This window comes from Silurus aristotelis (assembly GCF_946808225.1).
Source record: "Silurus aristotelis genome assembly, chromosome: 3".
Taxonomy (NCBI): domain Eukaryota; kingdom Metazoa; phylum Chordata; class Actinopteri; order Siluriformes; family Siluridae; genus Silurus; species Silurus aristotelis.
In genome coordinates, this window is record NC_139576.1 from 13,448,123 (window position 1) to 13,472,248 (window position 24,126).

General features: G+C 35.6%; 1 protein-coding gene across 1 annotated transcript; it reads left to right on the plus strand.

The window, feature by feature from the left end:
- Window positions 1-16,140: 16,140 nt before the first annotated feature.
- hao2 (hydroxyacid oxidase 2 (long chain)) lies at window positions 16,141-24,061 on the plus strand. Its single transcript, XM_083537130.1, has 8 exons — window positions 16,141-16,316; window positions 21,309-21,449; window positions 21,641-21,792; window positions 22,049-22,332; window positions 22,489-22,707; window positions 22,832-22,990; window positions 23,252-23,321; window positions 23,413-24,061. The coding sequence occupies exons 2-8, from the start codon at window positions 21,310-21,312 to the stop codon at window positions 23,466-23,468; spliced, it is 1,080 nt and encodes a 359-aa protein (XP_083393256.1). The 5' UTR covers window positions 16,141-16,316; window position 21,309; the 3' UTR covers window positions 23,469-24,061.
- The last annotated feature ends 65 nt before the right edge of the window (window positions 24,062-24,126 follow it).

Consider the following 24,126-nt stretch of genomic DNA (forward strand, 5'->3'; position numbering starts at 1 on the left):
TGCAGTTAAGAGGACAATTAAAGTGCACAATAGATTGCTTAGAGGCTGGCAGGATCTGATTTTATGGCCTGTTGTTAGCAGCTCTGTTTCTCAATAACAAAGAAGAGAAAAGTCCAGGCATACACAGCACAGCTGGAATCTCCTTTTGTATCCTTACAATGCTGCTCAGAAATGAGTCTATTTTTTTTTTTTTTTTTCCGAACAAACTGTTAACATTTTAGGTGAATTACTACATAATGGTTGTTGTTTATACAGATTGCCCTGTTTTTATATATAAACAGTGGATTTTTTTTTTTGAGTGAAAAAAGAAGAAAATTGTGAACTTGTTGTCTTCTGTTTGTATCATTGTATCAACATATCCGAATAAATATACTAAGCCAAAATATAAAGATTTAGACCAGATTATCTTTAGGACTATGAAAGATTTTTGCAGTTCCTTGTGTTTAAGAAACTCATGTTAAATAGATTGATAGATGCAACTAAATTGTCATAATACAGGTACACAGCAGCAAAGAAGTGCAAATACTAGCATTGTGCAGATAACCGTATAAATATATAAACAACAAACAAATTATAATATGCAGAAGCTGTTGTGCAACTACACTAAGAATATACATATATTCATTTGATATATAGGAGAAAAGAAAAATGTGTATATAAGTAAAGAAATATGAAGATAAAATATATTGTAGCATTTGCTATGAATTTAGAATTATATATAGTTATAATTATCCAGAGATGATTCAGGATGTATAGAGTGTAGCAGAGGTGTATGATGATTACTTGAAGCAAAATCAGTAATGGTGTATTAAAGTTCACTTGGGTGATGGTATTTGGTCTTGAAACAGTTTGTGACTGGGATGTTCAGAGTCCCTGACAAGTTGGGTATTCTGCTCGCAATCTGTAATTAATTGTTAAATGTTAATTGTGTTGAATTGTAAATCATGAGTTTTACTGTTATTATAAAAAACTCCCAATTAGCATGGTTAATTGGTACAGTGTAATTACACCTCACAAACATATGATGAGACTGAATATGCCCCAATATTATTAGTGATGTTTTCATGTGTGTGTGTATATATATATATATATTGTTTCTGTCTGTGAGGTTCAAGCTTAACCAGGATTTTATATATATATATATATATATATATATATATATATATATATATATATATATATATATATATATATATATATATATATATATATGAAAACATCACTAATATTACTGGGACATATTTTTATTGGGGAGTTTTTTATAATAACAATAACACTTATGATTTACAATTCATATATATATATATTCAGAATTGTTTTACTCTACAGACTAGTCACACTACTTATATAAGTACGTTTTTAATGTATACATATTAATAAAATCTGGACTTCTTGACTAGGATAAAGTCATTGCCTTCTGTGATCAATCATTTTGGTTTGCAATTTATTATTTTACATAAATGTTTTGGGTATCTTTAACGTTAAATATATTAATCATTTTATATAGTGTCTTTTACATAACTCTCGTCCAAGACCACGAAATGGGTTAGCATATCTGACTATTCCTGAGTACAGACCACCCTCTAGTGGACAGTGGTAGACGATCAGTTTCCTCCTGGTTTAGCTTGAACCTCACAGACAGAAACAATTAGGCATAATGAAATCAGCAAACCATCCGCACCCACACTAGGAGGACTGGTACATAATGAATCAGACCAAAACCACAGAGCCACGGGTGAATGGTCCAGCTTAATGGAAATGATATAAGTGATTAGCCTTTAATGTTCAGTGAATGAGGATATCAAATATCATAGGCCACATGTACTGAAGAATATCAGGAGGTGCACGTTAAGGACAACGACACACCAATGGAAACAATCATCATTCCTGCATAATCAGAGTCTGTTAAACAAAAAAAAAAAAAACACTGCAAAACAGTGGAGGTTCGTAACATTGTAAGTAGAGTACTATAGAACCTAAATGTAAATAATGTGGTCTTTCAGTGCCATCTGGAAAAGATTGGGTCTGGGTGCCTGATACACGAGGGGCTTTCATTATAGTATTCATTTGTATTTCCTTGGAATCTAAATGAGATTATGTAGTGTGGAGCTGAGAGTGTATTCTAAATAAACAGCACGACTAAATGTAGATTAGGAATATATGCTCAAACGATAATGGATTTACAAGTCTTAATCCCTTTTACAGTTTTCTAATTTTCCAGATACTGAAACTAGTCTGAGGGGGTGAGTGCACAGCTCTGCGGGAGTCGGATCTGGCCATGGTTTCCACCATCATTTTTAAAAGGATAGAATCGAGGGAGGGGGGCAAAGAGAAGCAGAGAACAGCCAAGATTCCCATCATACTGAACCTAGACAGCAATGCAAGCAGGGATGTTTGATTGCAGAGACTTTTTGAGAGCATTTGTTACTGCTGTCAACTGTTGGCTCTCATATGGACACCTGATGGCTCCCATTATCCTATTGTTTCAGTCTCACTGAATGCAGACTATCAGACTCTCCTAATTGCTAAACAATGTTTGCATCTTTCCCCTGTCACAATCTATAAGATTTTAACAAAGTACCAAGAACCAATGTGTATCACTGACATGTCAAGCTCATGTCTTGATTAAGTAGGGGATATCTCTGCTGGGAATAACAGCTGGAAAAACCTGAGTGGCCTGAAAACTCTTTCCTTTCCTCAGTCCCACTTCCTGTTTTTCCCATTTGAGACCCCTTACAACCGTCTGTTCATCAGGCTTCCTGTTTATCTTCTCTTTTTAGCACTAGTTTTCGGCTCCTGTAATCCAGACAGTTAACCTCTATATATATTTGACAAGCCCTATGTACATTACATCTTCAGGATCTGTTTTAACCTGGTCAAGGTTGAACCAGATACCTAGAGCTGTGAGGCAGCAAACCTACAATGTTCAGAGTTATGTGACTGAATTAAAAGTGGGCAAAATGTTTTTCATTGACTCGATTGAAAACCCATTTTTACTCCAGACTCACTTCTGTCCATGTGTGTTTTAAAATATTTTTTTGTCACACACAGGCAATGACACATGCCAAACATATTTATAAAATAAGCCTTTGAAACCATCTAATACTGTTTTCACTGATCTGTTGCCCACTAGAGAAAATACTGCTTTTGCCAGTCAAAAAAAAAAACCAATGTATATGGATTCTATGCCGGCACTGAAGGTCATTTTCTGGTATACAAAGCCAGGGTTCTTGGAATGGTGCTGTCTGTCATGGACTTTGCACACATCTGAACCAATAAAGACCAGGTGATGGGCTCTAGGATCAGAGAGAAGTCAGAAGCAACATTGACATACTGACATGTAACCATAGATGAGTGATAAGAGAGTGATCGATGGAGAGTTGCTGAATCCACATGGTCTCAGCAGTCATATTCAATCAGTGGTCAGCTTCTGAACATCCAAAGGCAGTTTTGGACTAATCATACTTCCTCCGAGAGTGCATGCAGTGCCATCCTAACAGCTGAGACTGCTTAGGCAGATTGCTGACTGAAATTAGTTGGTCTAATGAAAACGTAAAGGTATGATGTGAATTTGTGATTGTAATCTTATAAAATGTTTTTCTTCCTTTCTCTCTCTGCTGTCTTGCCATTCATCTGGCACTGATTTCTTTAAGTTGTCAGCCTTCAACCACTGGAACTATTCCATACTAGTGCTAAGAGGAAAGAAGCAAAGCAAAGAGAGGGAAAATTAGACAGAAGAAGAAGATCAGACAGAGATCAAGAGAATGTAAGAGGAGAAAGGGAGACACAAAGTGAAAGGGATAGCCTGCACTAATTAGGGATCCTTTACAAAGCCAAGAGGAAGTGGGGCTGCCAGGTCAGCTTTCCTCTGCGATTCCTCATAGTGGCTGTGTTGAGAGCGCCTGGGGCTTGGCCCCCTCCACTGGAGCTCCCCGAGTGTGAGGTGCCAAGTCCAATATCCCCAATTTCTCTTCTCTTCTTTTGGAGTCCTGCTTTGCTGGGGGACAGTGGAGGAAGAAAGAGAGAGGGATCTCAGGTTGATGTTTTTCCACATGCTTGTCCAAAAGAGGCAAAATTACAGTCCTGCCTTGAGTTATGTGCTGACTTGTTAATTTGATTTCCTTTCATAAAGGCAAGAGCAGGTCCTAAATACAATTTGTCAGTAATATTCCTAAACTTTAAAATCAATGTACATAAATGCATACAGAGCACACAGTATCCAGCAACTGTATAAAATATGCATATAAAAACAAACACCTGACAGATGTTCACATGCTGCTAGCATAACCTAACTCATAAGTCCTGTCCATTTGTAGGCTACAGTGTAGAAAGAGCAAATTCTCCCAAATATGTTCAGTAATGTCTTTCAGACTTTTGCACATCAATTTTAAAAGTACCTATGCACTTTGTGCAATGTGCAGTGCAGATGTGAAGCCGATTTAGAATCCGGCTATGAGTGGTGTTCACATTTTTATCTGAGCGCATTAAAAACAGATAAAAGCGACAGCATGCTTTAACTGGCTGAGCTGACAGGTTTGCGAGGTTTGCCATAAAGTGCTTGGAGAGAATAAGAAGAGGACAAAGTTATCACCTCAGGAAGACCTTTATACAAATCTTTCTATATACAATAGAGCAAATAAAATGCTCTATTTCTAAATGCATTTGAAGTCAGTCTGAGTACTACATTTACTCCTATATATACAGACATACATTAATACTCCTATACAAGCTATGATTTTGATGCATTTTTGTCTACATAAAATATCAGAGTTCTCTCTTTATTTTCTCTGCTGTCACGCTAATAAAATTATTTCAACTATATATTATTAAAATATATAATTTGCACATGCCTTAGTGTAAGCCATCATGTTAAAGGAGATTAGACATTTCATTTTTCTCACAACATCCACACAGGCATACAACATAATCAACAAGATAAGCACATGTGTAATGTAATACATTTACATTTGCATTTATGGAGGTATTTGGCAGACGCTCTTATTCCAGAGCGACTTACAACTGAGCATGGGAGGGTTAAGGGCCTTGCTCAAAAAACCCACCAGTGGCAGCTTGTTGGTGCTGGGATCCAAAGTCCAATGCCTTAAACACTGAGCTACCACCTCTGTGATCTAATAATTGTCTACTGTGCTATCCCCATTTTTTTATTTTTATTCAGCATTAGATATCCAACATAGAAGACTGAATATGATTTTTAATAAGTGGACAGTGACATGTATATCAAAGAAACGTTATTAATAGTTTTATGTGAGCTAGTTCTCAATGGTTTCTTTTTCTACTTTTATCTCACCTACTGTATATTTAGGTAGGAACAGTTGATGATAAACATCAAGCGTCCTGTCATACTGTCAATGTCATATAGAAAACTCATGTTCAGGAATAACAGTAAATAAAAACATAGGGATTATTTTGGATTTTGTTATTTCTTTGGTGAAACAGATATTCACACAACATGTTTAGTGCAAGTAGGTCTGGTCCAAGAGATGCTGGAAATCTTTAGCACAATTTAGGCTTGTGGAATAGAAATGGTTTGCGACACAAGGATTAATCCTAAGGCTAGTAAGAAATACATTATGCAGACTTTTTCATCTCCAAAGATTTTCATCTTGTCCCTTTACTGCAGAAAAATAACTGTTAATAATACTACTACTAATAATAATAGTTTTTTTTTTTTATTTGCAAGACATCTTTGCATTTAAGTCTATATTTAAAGCGTAAAAGCAAATATCTGATGCTGCACACAAAGTAATGTGAGCAGTTTGTGATCAAGTTTTAATAAAAAAAAGGGGTAGGACTAGATTTTAGTCAGTGATGGATGACACAAAACATATGAAAGGGCAAGCAAGGCTTAAAACCTTTAAATGCTAATCTTGATTGAAGGTCACGGTAAATAATAGTCTTGGGCAATATAAATCAGAGACTTTGTTATGTCCCCTCAGCTTTGTTTCTTCAGTAACACTCGGCCATTGTCTATACTGAGAACTTGGCTCCAAGAGCGTGAAAGTACAGGCAAACAGAAACAATAAGGCTGGAACATGAGTACAAGTGATCAAGAAGGCTAGAGAAGAGCTAGTTTTTAAAGGCCTTTTCCATCCATGAATGAATGTTATGCTGTGGTCACATATGAGCTCTCAAGAGGACACAGAACATTGAAACAGCACATATAATGTACTGAATATAAACGATTTGCACAATGTGTTGATTTAAAACCTTTATATAATTTTTTGTATTCCTTAGTTCGATATTTCTCATATTAAACAATATTTTTACTCTGTATATATTGCATTATTTATTTGTCTGGTTTACATTATGTCTGTACTTTCTCCTGCCTTGGAAGCTCCTGATGTCATGTCAAATTCTTTGTGTGTAAGCACACTTGGTAATAAAGCTAATATTTTAATAGAAATCAGCCAATATTAAATGGTCTTAACAATAAATCATGGAATCAATCAAATTAGCAAGAATTAAATAAATAGATAGTATGAGATAACCCTTGATTTCTTTAAAAGATTAATAAAAATGGCTTCGAACAGTTGATGAGTTTAAATATCTTGTTCATTCACTCATGTGTTAGCTTAAATCTTATGCAAAAGTACATGATTGTACTTTTGGGTAAAAAAAAGATTACCGGTATTTAAGTGATTTTCCATGTACAGTACATAGATTTTTCTGACCGGTTCACTGCAGCAATAGTAAATGAGCAAATGATTGCACATGAGGTCTCAGGAAACCATTAGTGTAATTCTGGCTAATAATTTGTTGGTAAGACCATTAAAGTTTAATATTTTTAGCAAGGCTAATTCTATTTCCCCAGAGGTGTATATGATAACATATTTACCAATTAATTTTTATTTATATATTGAAGTTAAAGATTTAAAACTGCATATTATAACTATTTAGTTCTCCATTTACAATGAAAATTGCATAAGTTGACAGTTGGAAGCAATGGCTGGGTTTGCTCTGTTTCCCAGGAGGCTTTAAAAAACTTCATTTAAATCTCTTGTCTGTGCAGGCATGTACTGAGAGAGAGAGGAAGGGGATTACAAAGTGATGCAATCCTGAGCAGCTGATGAAGGAGCTAAGCCTTAAAGCAAAACACTATAATCGTACATAATAAAGGCCAGGAAAGCTGATAGTCTGTTCATTACAACTTTGCTCACATCTTTGTAGGAGAAAGCTCCTGCTGTTAACGGAAAACAGGTGTAAAGCACCCCTGGGGTTTAAGGAAACACATTCTGACACACATGCTAGGAGAAAAGTCTGATTTTGTACACACCAAAGGAAGTCATATGTCACCTGTGTCTACACTCTCACTGCACTGATACCCAATGGTGAGAATGTACAAGAGAATAAAGGTGAGATTGAGGCTGAGTGACAGTTTCACAATTAATTCGATGGTCATGTACTTTTCTCCTCCTTTCAGCTCGCTCATCAGGGACAAACTTATTTATAAAGAACATATTCACTTTTAATCACCACATTATCTGTGTAAAGCTGCTTTGAGACAATGTTCATTGTTAAAAGCGCTATACAACTAAAAATAAATTGAATTGAATTGAATTGAATTGAATAATATGTGTGGTTCCAGGTTCCTTAATACAGCTCAGTAAAGCTTACAAAAAAAATCAGCTAAGTGTTGAGGTATAATGTGTTTGTGTAGCTCTAAAAATATAAGAAGAAGACTTGCATCTTCTCATTTCTGTTTCAAAAATGTAATATGATTATGTTCAAGAAATCAAGTTCAAGTCTCCACTCTATTCAATAAGTAGGTAACATTAATATTTAATACTAATCAAGTAGTCGTTAATGATGTTAATATCTCTCTCTCTCTCTCTCTCTCTCTCTCTCTCTCTCTCTCTCTCTCTCTCTCTCTCTCTCTCTCTCTCATTGTTTTATCATAAAACCAGCAAATTCCAAAAACTTGACTCTCCTTAGTGGAAAGATACAGCCCATTAAGGGGGATTCAATGGGTCTTTTTCTTTACAATACACATTCTCATACTTACACACGCATAATGGTCACATCTGCTATTCAATTAAATTAAAAAGCAAAAGCCAAATAAAAACAATGTCTTTGCTTCACTCTGTTCTTTACACACAACATATAAAGAAAAAAATGAATGATCGAGGTCCTAAAAAATGTCAATCTTGTCTCTTTATGTGCAGCTGTAATAAATCAAGTGTCTGATTTTGATCAGGGGTGCTGTCTAAGCTCTGTGCTGCATTATGATCACATATCATTCACACATCAGGAGAAGGATGCAATGAAAACACCAGCCATTTCGAAATCCCTGCGGAAGAGAAAGCAAAAGAATCAAACATTTACACAAGGGATAAATATGTATGCACTGATACATGACTAATTAATTCTCTAATTGATTGAGTGTGAGCAAGAGAGCTGAAAAGCTGAAAGGAATTTGCATCAGCAAGAAAGCAGGCTGTATAACACTAAAGCAACTCAAAAACATGTCAGAGTCAGATTAATATCTCTCTCTCTCTCTCTCTCTCTCTCTCTCTCTCTCTCTCTCTCTCTCTCTCTCTCTCACTCTCTCTCTCTCTCTCTCTCTTTATTTCACTCTTTAACACACAGTTGGGTCTGTGGTCAACTTTTGAACAAGGCTTCTCTTTCATGGTTTCCTTTCATGATCCTAAATACACACAAGTGCACACTTTTTTATGGCTTTTCCTGGACAGGTTCTCTGTCAGGTTATATAAGTGCAATATACAGCTTATTGTTCAGTGCATGTGGACATTTTTTTTTGCATTGATTGATTTCCTCTGCAGTCTCCCAAATTACTCAGTTTAAAATCAGGACAGGCACACACACACACACACACACACACACACACACACACACACACACACACACACACACACACACACACATATACTCACAACTAATACTGAGCTCATTCTTTTGTTCAATTTAGCAATTTCACTGAAACGTGAATGATCTAATGCATTCTTTCCCAATATAGATGCAGTACTATTTATTTATTTTTTTTTATCAAAGAGAGATGTTTGTTCATTGTCTTCTGATAAGAACACAATGTATTAGTTTATTGCTTTGACATCAATTTTAATCATGCAGAAAATAAAACACCTGGCTTCTTGGATGAATGACTTTGATTTGGACCCTGGCCACTGTAATTACAAAAAAAAAAAAGAATCCCATTCAAGCTGAAATTTCAGTGCTGACGTCATATAGACATTTGATTTGAAGAGAATCTAAACTTCCTCTTTAAAACATTTATCGCTGAAAATATTTGTAGGCATAATTTACAAGACATAATCTCTCATTTATTCTACAGGGAAACCTTGTTTAAAAATATACAAAGCAGACAACAGAATCAGCTATTACCCTCTCTTTCACACACACGCTGGAAAGATTGCATTCATCAGTGTAAATGAAATGCCAGTTTTAATATCTTGACATTGGTGTTTTAACACTATATCTTATGTGCCTAAAATAAATGTTGGCTTTTTTTTTTAACAATACATGTTATGTTACTATGTTTCCTTTTTCAATATAGCAATATATTTCCTTATATATCCTTATCCTTATAGCAATCACATACACACGCTATACATGAGTAATTTTTTTTAAACATATCCATACTTAAATGTACTCAATTAATATTAAATAAAAATTAGATGATTAATTGTCAGAGATTTCTATGCAACTCAATTGAGACTCAAATGATTTATGAATATTAATTATTATAAAATCAAGTAAAATTTAATACCATCTTTTCATGTGAATCAAATTATTACAAGTCATTTTTATTTTGTATTACTTAATAGTTTATTAGTTATTTATTACTCATACGAACTATTTTGTGAGTCTGAGTAAAAATGTAAGAAACATAATTATGTTTTTTTCTATGAAATTATTAGTATTAATTGTAATACATACCGTAAACATGTATAAAACCCCAAAGTAGAATTACGTATGTACTTTCCACTAACTATTATTTCAACATAATTACCTACATAACGATACACTCATGTAATTATATCCACTATGTTGCTTTTTTTTAACTAACGAAAATGCAAACGTTTCTTTATTAACTAGAAATATTACATAGTCTAATAAAGCTAAAAAAAACTTTTAAGAAGAGCTGTCCAGAGTGCTGAACTATCACCAATGACATTAAATTTTTATTTTTTTTAATTACTTAGGTTAGAAATTAGGTTAAATTCTATGCAAATACAAATTCACCACAGTATTACAGATTATTGTTTTCTTTATACAAATGAACGTGATGGAAGCTGAATTCAGCTAAACATCTAAACAAATTTACATGAGGGTAAGGGAGATGTGTTTAAAATTTTATTTCATACAAATTAAACTACCGAAAAATAAGCCAGTATCTTTAACAATTAAAACCTTGGTAAACTAATTAAATAAATTATTGTGCGACATGAGACACAGCTGGTATAAGTTGATTGAAAGAAATTTTCACTAGTGATGAGTGTGAGCACCTAGACTGAGTTAACAACAATTTTTTTTTATTATTATTATTTACGTCTTGAAGTAGACTCATCTCACATACTGTCTATATTACATGAAATTTAATAAACATTTCAACTTAATAAAATTCCCCTTATATGCTACAGCTCAACAGCAAACACAAATTGAACAATTCCACCAACTATTTGTTTCTGGGAGCACATTAGTTATCACTTTTGCACCAAAACAACGTGTTTATCTTCTGAACTTTATTTTTTATAAAATGTTGGATGTTGAGGTCATGACTGTGTTCTTCAAATAAAGTTATCTACCAAAATAAAGAAGAAGAAGAAGAAGAAGAAGAAGAAGAAAAAGAAGAAGAAGAAAAAGAATGTCAAGTAATTCTAAGAGCTCAAAAAAGACATTTGATTTAGGCTATTCACAGACACATGCCCACCACACAGCAGTGAAGGGTAAGGAATCACATTTAAGTGAGAAGATGTGTTCCTGATTCATACATTATTGAGCAGCAGCCAATGTTATTTGGCTCAGAGTGATGTGGAACAAAGAGACTAAAGTGAAAATCATTCAACCTTGCAGAGGGAACTAAATCTAGTTTTAGTAGTGTTATTGTGTATACGTGGGGGGTTTGGGGTTGAGGTAAAGGCAGAGATATTTTGACCAGGTCGGTAGAAATCTATATCACATATCACAATCCAATACATATGTGGTGGCCCGATGGTGCTGTAGCCTAAGGGTAAAAGCAGCAACAGCAACAGCAGCTTGGAGGTGGGGGGGATTCCAACAGGAATTTTAAAAGAAGGCTACAATTTGAAAGGCAATGTGAACTGAGAAGAGGTGATCAAAGATGAGAAATGCGTGCGTGTGTGTGTGTGTGTGTGTGTGTGTGTGTGTGTGTGTGTGTGTGTGTGTGTGTGTGTGTGTGTGTGTGTGTGTGTGTATGTGCGTGTGTGTGTTTGTGCGTGTGTGTGTGTGTGTGTGTGTGTGTGTGTGTGTGTGTGTGTGTGTGTGTGTGTGTGTGTGTGTGTGTTAAAAAAAAAGGTGGAAGAAGGAGACAGAGACAGAGAAAAGGGTTATATGAAGATATGATCAGCATTAAAACCAGCTGTGTATTAACCCAATTTCCACCTCAGTAAAAACAGGTCCATCAACACTTCCATGTGTTCTTCTGAGAAGACCATCAAAGAGTTTCCTCTAAACCTGAATGCAGTACTCACCCTCTCCCAAACCAAATGCAAACCAAAATAACACCCTTTTGGAATCATGTGGGTCACCGGGGTGAGCAAATGTAAACTGATTAGGTCGAATAAATAAAATACAAAACTATAATGAAATAGAAAATGAAAATCTAATTTAGCTTTGGCATAACCACTGTGCTTAAGGTTTTGTTACAAAAATGTTTACATTCAGTGATATCCTCACCATGACACATGCGAAAAGCCAACAAAAAAGTTTTCAGTTTCAGACCAGCCCACATCAAATCAAAGTGAACATTTACATCTGAATCAAGTCCATCCTATATATAATCCAACATCCAAAGAAATTATTAACATTCCATTTCCGAAATCTGAATAACAGATTTCTGATACTGACAGTTTGTTACTAATACACTGTGTGGTCTTTACATGATCTTCTCTTAAAATTAAAGCAATTTTCTATTTTCCTTATTATTAAACAAATGTTACTGATCTAAGACAATAGACTAGCACAACATGGACTGACATTGTAGGGTATTAAACAGTATTCTTAAAGAACTGCACATTATAAAAAACACCTGAAACTAAAAATTGAGGCTGAAAAAAAAAAAAAAAAAAAACCTTGGGTGTCATGGCAGGGATTTAAACACAATTGAAACAAAACAGTGGCATCGACCCCTTTTCAGCCATATACAATGTGAGGACAGGGCCCACAATGCTGACAGTGGAGCTCAGCTCAGTCTGTGTGCATGCATGTGTGCGTGCGTGTGTGTGTACGTGTGCATGGGACTACTGTGTTATAACCCCAAAAACACACGTGTAGCAGGAAAAAGGCTAAGCAAGAGCTTAAACCATAAGGTAGGACCCTCTTACTTTACATGTCTGCCAGTTATATTTATTTACTCTAAGACAGTGAGGTGACAGGGATTACTTAAACATATATAATATCAACTATTGGATATTAAAGTAATGATTATAACACTAATTCATTTCACTTACATCATGATTGAGCATCTTTAAAATCATTCATGAATTATCAATGTTATGTTGGTTATTCTTCACTATTTTATATTTTAGTACAGGTGTATTTTTAATCATTTGTAAACAGAAAGAAAAATGTTTTGTTTCTAGAAATGTTCTTAATACAATGTGCCTTTAAAAGTGTGTGAATGCAGCTAAATGGTGTGCATGTGGTGTGCTGTAGCTGGATGCCCTCACCATTCATACACTGTTGACTGCTCATGAAGTCACGCTGACTAAAGTACAGCAAGACATTTCATTTTGTATAATACTCAAACAAATATGTTGTAACAGCTGCTATTATAATGAATATTAATTTGGTTATATAGACAAAGAAATTGACTCGTATTAGACACACAAACAATCCAGGCATTTCATATACATTCTTTTTTTTTACTTAAAAATCCTTATAATTTTAAATAGGGACTTGTTGCACATATATATTGAACCTAAAATATATATATATATATATATATATATATATATATATATATATATATATATATATATATATATATATATATATATATATATATATATGTATATATATATGTATATATATATATATATGTATATATATATATATATATATATATATATATATATATATATATATATATATATATATATATATATATATATATATATATATCGCATCAATGTAGAATCAACATCAACATGTAAAAGTGTAAAATAGTAGTAATATATTTAGTATTATTATGGTGCTAGTGGGTTTAGCCCATGTTTTCAGAATCACTGTACCCATTTATTATTAATATAATGTATGACTCCATATGTTGCTACATAAAATATACCAAAACGTTTAAATAAGTTAAATATTAGCAACCTTCAATAGGCTTCCATGACAGTTCATGACTGAAAACTAAACATATTTGACTTTATTTCCTTCATGTTACTCTATTATTTCGGAGTTCATGTCTTTACATCTGTTCAGAATCTTGCCTGATGACACAAGACTAACCGAAATGCTGCAAACACTATAGCATGTTTCTGTGTACAGCCATGGACCTGGATGGCTGATTGTAGTAACTGAGCATTCAAGGAAATGTAATTATCCCAATATAGTTGATGACACCACAAATATGCAAATAAGAACCTTAAACCTTTGGTTTAAAAATTAAGGGTTATTGTGAAATGTCAGATTATAAATTCCCATAATTTTGGATAATTTTTTTAACCCCGGGTGTAGTATGAGCAGTGTGTAACATGAAACAAGGTAACCCACAATTTATTTTACTCAGGTTTAGAATGACCTCGGGTTAACTATTTTAGTGTGAAAAGCCCTTTTGTTAAAAACACTATACTAATACTGGGTAGGGGCCCCCCCTTTGCTCTCAAAACAGCTTCAATTCTTCATGGCATGGATTCTTCGTTCTTCATTCACTGGATTCAGGTCCACTGACTGGGAAGGCCTTTAAGGACGTAAAACCAGTTTAAAACGACTTTTGTTCTGTGAGATGGTGCATTATCATGCACCATTTTAGCCATTAAGGCATTGGTAAATTGTGGACACAAAGACATCCACATGGTCAGCAGCAATACTCCAATAATATGTGGCATTCCAGTAATGATTGATTGCTATCAGCAAGCCCAAAGTGTGCCAAAGGAAAACTTTTTGTGTTTGGCAGACAAAACTGGAACCTGGTTTGACATTCTGCTGTTTTAGCCCTGTTCACATAAAGGTTTGACTTGTGCATTCTGAGATGCTCTTCTGCTCACAACAGTTGTTTAAAATGAATATCTTAGTTAATGTATCCAGCTTTAACATTTTTGGTCATTCTTAATTGACCTTTCTCATCAACAAGGTATTTCTGTCTGCAGAATTGCTACTCACTGAATGTTCTTTCTTTATTCCATCAATCTACAGATAGTCAGCAGTTATATAAATATTTAAAGCAGCTAATTTCAAACCCTAAAAATCATGTCCATGGTAAAAATCACTGAGATTACATTTTCCCCCATTCTAATGGTTCATGCAAACAATTACCCAAAGCTGCTGGCACGTATTTGCATGATTTTATGCATTGCACTTCAGTAACACAACTGGACGATTAGATAATACCATGAATTAACAGGTATACAAGTGTTTCTCCTAAAGTGTTCAATGAGTGAATAACTATGGTAGTATAGGCAAAAATAATAGTCATATCTGGATTTATAGGGACATGAAGAGACCTTGCAACTTGGAACAAAGCAACACAATTCTTTCAAGATATTTCACACACATTTTTCATGATTCTACAGATAAATAGATAACCCTAGTGCAAAATAGCACAAATTGTTTTGTTATCTTCAATTCATTTGGGTGATTACATCTCATACTTCGACAAAAAGTTAATAAAAATTGTACTTTGTCCACAAAATGTTACTTTTATTATATGTGTCTATTAAACTAAGATCTATAAGCCAACAATATCACTCACATATGAAAATCTTGCACTTTTTCCATTGTGGGACACTTGAATTTTTACACAGCAAAAAAAAAAAAAACAACAAGATTCTCTATATGTCAGCAGAAATTCATGTGATTATGGTAAATATTCCTGGAGATAAACATCTCTTTCCATAACAAATGGTTTTACATTCAAATATATTATGTCTTTCAAGTTTACAAAAATCTGTGAGGGTTGGGCCCAAATATTTTACAGATTTTGAATTTTGAGAAAATATTAAGCAAATCTAAAATATCAGACAGCAACACAACTTTAGGATTCTGGATGAATTGACCAACAAAACACCTGCTAAGCTTCAGTGCTCTGATACAAACCATCTACCCATTTACATTTACGGCATTTGTCAGGCACCCTTATCCATAATAACTTAGTTACACCATTCATACAACTAAGCAGTTGAAATGTAAAGGTTGTTAAAGGTTGTCATGCAGCAACTTGGTGGTGGTGATGCTGGGATTTGAACTCATGACCCGCTGAACCAAAGTCCAACATCTTATCTACTGAGCTCCCAGCTACTCATTTAATACCTAACCAGTGGTTGTCCTGTGGTGGCTCCTATCCACTGACTGGCAGAATAAAGAGGTCTAACATTGTACATAGGAAAAACCCTGTAACAACCTACAACACTTAAAAAAAAAAAACATTTAATTATGCCAGCATTATTTCTGAAAAAGGAGTTTATATGTTTAAGCAATATTTCAAAAGTCTCTAGCCAACTAATGTGTTACAATGTAGAAGCAAGAAGGTAGCTTCTTGACTTGAAAAGAAATGCTGTAATTGTGTCAACCAACCAGTGGGGGTGTGTGTGTGGGTGTGTGTGTGTGTGTGTGTGTGTGTGTGTCCAAATATGTTCTAAATATGTTTCCACGCTTCGACTTTCGCATTTTTAAGATCCTTAAGTCTATGGGAATTAATTCTTTTTTTTTTTTTTTTTTTTTTTTTTTTTTTGCTGTTGTATAACAAAGATTTCATGTCAGAGTTCATAGTGCACTCAAATATTTACCTTCCTGTTAGTGAACAACATTGTGATTGCTGTGCTCGGGGTTTCAGCTGGACTTTTTCTAGAGAAGATCTTTACACTTTCAGAGAGTTTTCATCAACGTGCTTATTTAAAAGCGGGGTAAAGAAATCGGAGGTAATATTTGGTAACTTTATAATCGTTATGTGTACTTGGACTGTGCACGGAGCCATTTATTATTCCCTATTTGTTCCTAATGAAAGAAGTGGTTGAGGAGTTTGTGTAGAATCTAGGCTGAAGAAGCAGTAGTATTGGTTGTAGTAATGCTGCAGAACGCTACACAAGATTTTTATATTCATTCGTTTTATAAAAACAGTTTCCGAGTTTGTAATATCTTCTCTATGTGCGCCATCTAGCGGTCGATATGAGGAACAACATTTCTGCGTGTCAGTAGGCTTTTACCATACGAAAATAAATGAAGAAAAAGTAACACAAAACTAACCGTGACACTGCGATGAAAGCTGTATTATGCTTCATATACTTAAGACGTCGTGTTACTCTTTCCATTGTGGCTTGTCTTTGATTCAGTACATTCAGTTTGCTCTGAAAACTAGATTGTCCTTCAAGTAGATGTGGCGAAAGTACACACATCTTTACTTTAGAAGAAGTACAGATACTTATCTTTTTCAAATACTCTGGTAAAAGCTGAAACACAGACTATCCTTTTTACTCAAGTTAAAGTAAAGAAGTTTGGGCTCTGACATGTACTTAAATAAAAAAGTAGCCATTACTACTACCTGTTTTAGTGACATGCTGGTAACTGGACCTCATGTTATATTAATATTAGGGCTGTCAATCTATAAAAAATATTCGTTTATTATTAGTACTCAACATAGAGCATAAATACAATATAGTCTTGTAAAGATTTGTAAGTAATTATGGTGTTTTAAATTACGTAATCATCAGGACACCAAAAGGAGTCTTTGCTATGTTTCCACACGGACGGTTAATGAGGTGATACCGGAGAAACTGTACCTCTTTTGACTTTCATATGGATTAAATAATCAGAGAATTTTAAAAGTAGACATTTTGAGCTTTCTATCCACATATTTATTCAGAGATTATTCAGAGAGAGAGAGAGTATTCAGAGATTCGGGTTGTTTTATTTGTGTCCTCACACCAAACATTGAATTTGACGGAAATTGTACATTTTCCTGTATATGGGCATATAAACTCAGTAATCAATCAAAAATTTGCTTTTTTTTAACCCACATCCTTGATTCTACCATATATATATATATATATATATATATATATATATATATATATATATATATATATATATATACACACACACACACACATTTTTTACGGATAGTTTGAGGAAATGTATTGTCTTAAACCTAAAATATATTTATAATATCATTCATCATCCTTTCATTCTCTCCCGCTTATCCGTAATTCGGGTCGCGGGGGCAGCAGTCTAAGCAGACCCCCGCCTTCGACTGCTGCCCAATCCTCACAGCACCGTCCCTCACGGTCCCTCCTGTAGGTGGTGAGCCCACAGGAAGATATTTATAATATGTTTTACATATACATATTTTGGTTTAAATGAAATATATTTTGGCCAATTCTTTTTTTTTTTTTTTTTTTTATGTATGGGTTGCACAAGTAATAATGCTGATTTTACAGTGGGGCAAAAAAGTATTTAGTCAGCCACCAATTGTGCAAGTTCTCCCACTTAAAAAGATAAGAGAGGCCTGTAATTTTCATCATAGGTACACTTTAACTATGAGAGACAAAATGAGAAAAAGAAATCCAGAAAATCCCATTTTTAAAGAATTTATTTGCAAATTATGGTGAAAAATAGGTATTTGGTCACCTACAAAAAAAGCAAGATTTCTGGCTCTCACAGACCTGTAACTACTTCTTTAAGAGGCTACTCTGTCCTCCACTTGTTACCTGTATTAATGGTACCTGTTTGAACTCGTTATCAGTATAAAAGACACCTGTCCACAACCTCAAACACTCAAACTCTAAACTTCACTATGGCCAAGACAAAGAGCTGTAAAAGGACACCAGAAACAAAATTGTAGAAGTGCACCAGGCTGGGAAGACTGAATCTACAATAGGTAAGCAGCTTGGTGTGAAACAATCGACTGTGGGAGCAATTATTAGAAAGTGGAAGACATACACGACCACTGATAATCTCCCTCGATCTGGAGCTCCACGCAAGATCTCGCCCCGTGGGGTCAAAATGATCACAAGAACGGTGGGCAGAGATCCCAGAACCACACGGGGGGATCTAGTGAATGACCTGCAGAGAGCTGGGACTAAAGTATCAAAGGCTACCGTCAGTAACACACTCCGCCGCCAGGGACTCAAATCCTGCAGTGCCAGACGTGTCCCCCTGCTTAAGCCAGTACATGTCCAGGCCCGTCTGAAGTTTGCTAGAAACCATTTGGATGATCCAAAAGAGGATTGGGAGAATGTCATATGGTCAGATGAAATCAAAATAGAACTTCTTGGTAAAAACTCAACTTGTCGTGTTTGGAGGAGAAAGAATGCTGAGTTGCATCCAAAGAACACCATACCTACTGCCACCGCCCGGGCAACAAAGGAGTGGCTTCATAAGAAGCATTTCAAGGTCCTGGAGTGGCCTAGCCAGTCTCCAGATCTCAACCCCATAGAAAATCTTTGGAGCGAGTTGAAAATCCTTGTTGCTCAGCGACAGCCCGAAAACATCACTGCTCTAGAGGAGATCTGCATGGAGAATTGGGCCAAACTACCAGCAACAGTGTGTAAAAACCTTGTGGAGACTTGCAGAAAACTTTCAAATCAAATAAAATTTTATTTGTCACATACACATACATACAGGGTACGACATGCAGTGAAATGCTTTTTATGACGGCCTGGCATGAGGGAATAGGATGGGGAGAAAAATAAAATAAAGAAAAAGAAGGCAGATAAATAAAGCATAAAAACTATATAAAATATAGGAATATAGAAAGATATATATAAGATATATGAGAGAAAAATTTATATACAGAATATGCTTATGGCAGTAAGCAGTAAAACAGTAAACAATTTAAGGTGGTTTTGTGATTGTCCATAAAGTGTCTGTGTGTGGTATGGTGTGGTGTAAAGTGTCCGTGTGCGGTATGGTGTGGTATAAAATAAAACGTAAAGTTCACTGTGCTGTGCATGTCCAGAGTTTAAAGTGACGTAGTGCGAAAAGTGAGATATGTGCAGAGAAAAAGTGTGATGATGGAGAGAGTGGGCCAGTTTTTAAATCCTGGGTGTTTCCTGGTTTAAACTCCTAATGGCCTGCGGGAAAAAGCTGCTCCTTATTCTCTCTGAAAACAAAAACTTTTGTTCTTTGTCACTGCCAACAAAGGGTATATAACAAAATATTGGGATGATTGACCACATACTTATTTTCCATCATAATTTGCAAATAAATTCTTTAAAAATCAGGCAATGTGATTTTCTGAATTTTTTTTCTCATTTTGTCTCTCATAGTTGAAGTGTACCTATGATGAAAATTACAGGCCTCTCTCATCTTTTTAAGTGGGAGAACTTGCACAATTGGTGGCTGACTAAATACTTTTTTGCCCCACTGTAACTCACCTGCCTGAATTCTACCCCCTGTTTTGTTTTTGTTTTTTGCCTTAATACATGAAAAGTCACTAGAATTCATCTGATACACCTGCACAAGTAATAATGTATGCATAAAATACTACATTTCTTTTTTTTTTAATACTTTTTTCAGGTGTGTGGTGCTACTAACCTGTTTGGACTTTATTACTTAATTTATCGACCACTCTGGTTGTTGTTAGTTATATTTGTCATCTACTATTTACACATTTGTCAATAAATTGTATACACTTTACTCAGCATTCTCATGAGTATGTTCCCTGACAACCTGTTTTTAACACTGATGATAACTGATGACATTTATCATCATATCTTCAACTTCCAGCTGCACGTTCATCACCCTATCAGAAATTCTCCTCACCTCCACTACACTCTTACTATACTTTTCCTTCAGAATCACCCCTACACCATTTCTCTTTTCATCCACACCATGAAAGAACAGTTGAAACCCACCTCCAATGTTCCTGGCTTTACTCCCTTTCCACTTGGTCTCCTGAACACATATCTACCTTTTTCCTCTAACTCAGCTAACTCTCTTTCTTTAACAGTCACTGTACCAACATTTAAAGTACCAACCCAGACCTCCACTCTCCTACACTTCTTTTCCTGCTGTCTCTGTATACGTTTTCATCCTCTCCTTCTCTTCCTTTGGCCAAGAGTAGCCCAATTTCCACTGGTACCCTGTTGGCTAACAATATCTGTGGCGGTCGTTGGTAACCCGGGCCTCGAATGATCCGGTATGGATTTCTGATTCGTGATCCACATATTTGATTTGGCACATGTTTTATGCTGGATGCCCTTCCTAACGCAACCCTCCCCATTTATCCTGGCTTGGGGCACTCTTAGTGCCAGCCCCAAGCCAGGATAAATAGGGAGGGTTACCCCTAACCCTAACTCTAACCCTTATCTTCCCAAATAAACCGGGATTTGCAGCACTTGATGCATTTGTAATTTATTATTACGTGTAAGCTATTGTGTAAGTACTGCATTTTTATGCATGTTGTTTGTGTGTACTGCTTACACAAATTCAGCAAATACATTCATAATATGTTTTCAATTGAAAAACAGTGATCTAAAATCGCTGCTTGAGGCTTAGACCTTTAGAATAATGTATAGTTAGTCATAGTTACTCTTGTCCCCTTTTTATTTAATCTATTGTTAAACATTAACACCTCCAAACAATGGGATATCGGTTGCGCTAGATAGGGTTTTAAAGCAATTCAACATGCTTCAGTACATGTTAAAGATGTACAAAACATTGTTTTGTGTTTATTTTCAGCTGCTTCTTTGTTAAAATGTGCAATAAAAGTAATGCAACTTACAAACTGGCAATATTGTGAACTGTTTAACCATAAAAGTGCTTATCATTGACCTTAAAAACTCACATTCTACACAACTGATGATTTTCATTTCCATGTTAGATTTAAGTGACAAAGAGCAAATATTAAATTAAATATTGCCTCACCCAACCTGGATAATGTGTGTGTACCTGTGTGCTCTATTTTGTATCAGGATGAATACTATTGCTAAGGTGTGTCTGACAGATTTTGAGGAGTATGCCAGACAGCATCTCTCCAAACCTACCTGGGATTATTATGCAGCTGGAGCAGATGAGTGCTGTACCAGAGATGACAACCTACAGGCCTACAAAAGGTTTTATCCCAACAGTTTTTTCTTTCTCCTAACATAGTAATCCCTTCTGTGTTCACAAATGCCCATATAAGAGACTATCTAATATTAATTGGCCCTCTAGCTCACTAAATAACTATACAAGTAAATAAACCAGTCAAGATCATTCAGAACTAAATTAAAAAAAATACATTTTTGGTTGATATTACAACCAGGATTCGTTTAAGGCCACGGATCTTGCGGGACGTGTCAGTGATTGACACACGAACTACCATTTTGGGCTCTGAGATCAGCTTTCCTGTAGGCATTGCACCCACTGCTTTCCACTGTCTGGCCTGGCATGAGGGAGAGCTAGCCACTGCTAGGGGTAAGTGTGAAAATACTAACATTCTTGAGTAAATCAAGGATTTGATACTATATTATGCATTACAATCTACTCAGTGTACATAATACATACTGATTTATATAATTTTACATAAGGAGTTGATATGTGTTTGTACATCTTGTTCCTGTTATGTAAGAACAATTAACATTTGATTGGAATGTGGTGTCATTTTGGAAATCTGAGTTGGTGCATTATTTTGATGTCTCTATCCTGATTTGATTTTAATCTGCTCTTGCAGCCACAGAATCTGTGAACACCTGTTACATTACCAGCACTTACTCCACATGCTCAGTGGAGGAGATATGTGCAGCAGCTCCAAATGGCTACCGCTGGTTCCAGCTCTATGTGTATCGTGACCGCAAACTTTCGGAGCAGCTCGTGCACAGAGTGGAAGCGCTTGGCTACAAGGCCTTGGTGCTCACTGTCGATGTGCCATACACTGGCAAACGGCGTGATGACATCCGCAACCAGTTTAAGCTCCCCCCTCATTTGAAAGTGAAGAACTTTGAAGGCATGTTTCAGGTAATTATATACATAAAACTAAAAAATTTTCACACACACACACACACTGCTTGTGAATGCGATTACATGATATTGACCCAATTTATCTTGTGTTTTTTTTTTTGTGTGGGTGTGTGGGTTATGTGTATTGATAAGCCTGAATGCTTCCTATTACAGGAAACTGCAGAAACTGAAGAGTATGGTGTTCCATCCAACACACTTGACCCATCCATAAACTGGAAAGACATACACTGGCTACAGTCTCTCACTCGCCTGCCCATTATTATTAAAGGTATCCTTACTAAAGAGGATGCAGAGCTGGCTGTGGAACATGGTGTTCAAGGGATAATTGTATCCAACCATGGAGGTCGACAGCTAGACGGGGGACCAGCCACAGTGAGAAACAGCATGGGTTTTATTGGATTCCATAGCTTATAAAACTTTTACTCTATGCTGCACCATGTTTTTAAATTATTTTTCTTACCACCACTCTGCCCTTGTCCTCCATTTTTCCAAACAGATTGACTGTTTGTCTGAGATAGTGGATACAGTGCAAGGCCGGATCGAGGTGTACATGGATGGAGGGATTCGCACAGGCAGTGACGTGCTGAAGGCCTTGGCTTTGGGAGCCAAATGTGTGTTTATTGGAAGACCTGCAATCTGGGGCCTTGCTTACAAGGTAACTGTGACAAAGTGTGTGTGTGTGTGTGTGTGTGTGTGTGTGTGTGTGTGTGTGTGTGTGTGTGTGTGTGTGTGTGTGTGTGTGTGTCTGTGTGTGTGTGTGTGTGTGTGTGTGTGTGTGTGTGTGTGTGTGTGTGTGTGTGTGTGTGTCTGTGTCTGTGTGTGTCTGTGTGCATGTCCATGTTGGATTGAACACTTACAATGTAGCTATGAATATTAATGACTACTGTCACTTTCGATCTGAATTTGTTTTGGATAGGGTGAAGAGGGTGTGAAAGAAGTTCTGCAAATTCTGAATGAGGAGTTCCGTCTATCCATGGGCTTATCTGGTACTTCTTAGTTGGAGTACTCATGTATCTCATTGCATGTACTGTATTTCATAGTTTATTCTGCTTATTAAAATCTCTCTTTTCTTTTCAGGTTGCAGAAACATGGCTGAAATCAACAGGAACCTCATTCATATTTCTAAACTCTGAACAAATGAAAGAAAATAAGGGACAAGATCAAGATTAGCCTCAATACAGAATGTTCTCCTTCAGGCATCATTAATAACTCTAAAGGGCTGATGAGCACAGTTGTTGAAAAATGGTTCTTATTCCATTATCTATAAAACACTATAATAATCCTTAATTATATTAAAGATCCTTAACACTAAGAATAATTTAATATGATTGAAGAGGTATTTCATGTGTTTGTAAATGAATGCAGGTTTGTTATCTTACTTACACACAGTTCTTTTTCAATGACAGTGAAAGTCAAGGAGAAAATGATCAAACTTTAACATCTTAGGGTCGGGTTAGCTGGTTAGGTTAGGTTTGTTAGGTTTGACCACGTGATGGTGAGCTTTATGAATTGTTTATAGTACAGACTGAAACACTGGCTTTAACAGTGTATTACAAGTGGATGGAAGGGTCTGGTGACAAAAAGGGTTTGGAAAGTCATTGCAAAGAAGTATAAAATACTGTCTTGTAAAACAGGATTATACAGTTTCTGGCATTTATTGCTAAATTGAAAAAAAGAAAACACAATAATACTAAATAATAAACTTTACTGCATGAGCCGGCTCAGATTGATGATTAAATGTCTTGTCTTGGGGATATCTTTTTTTAAGGGTGAAAAAATAAGTCAGAGGTT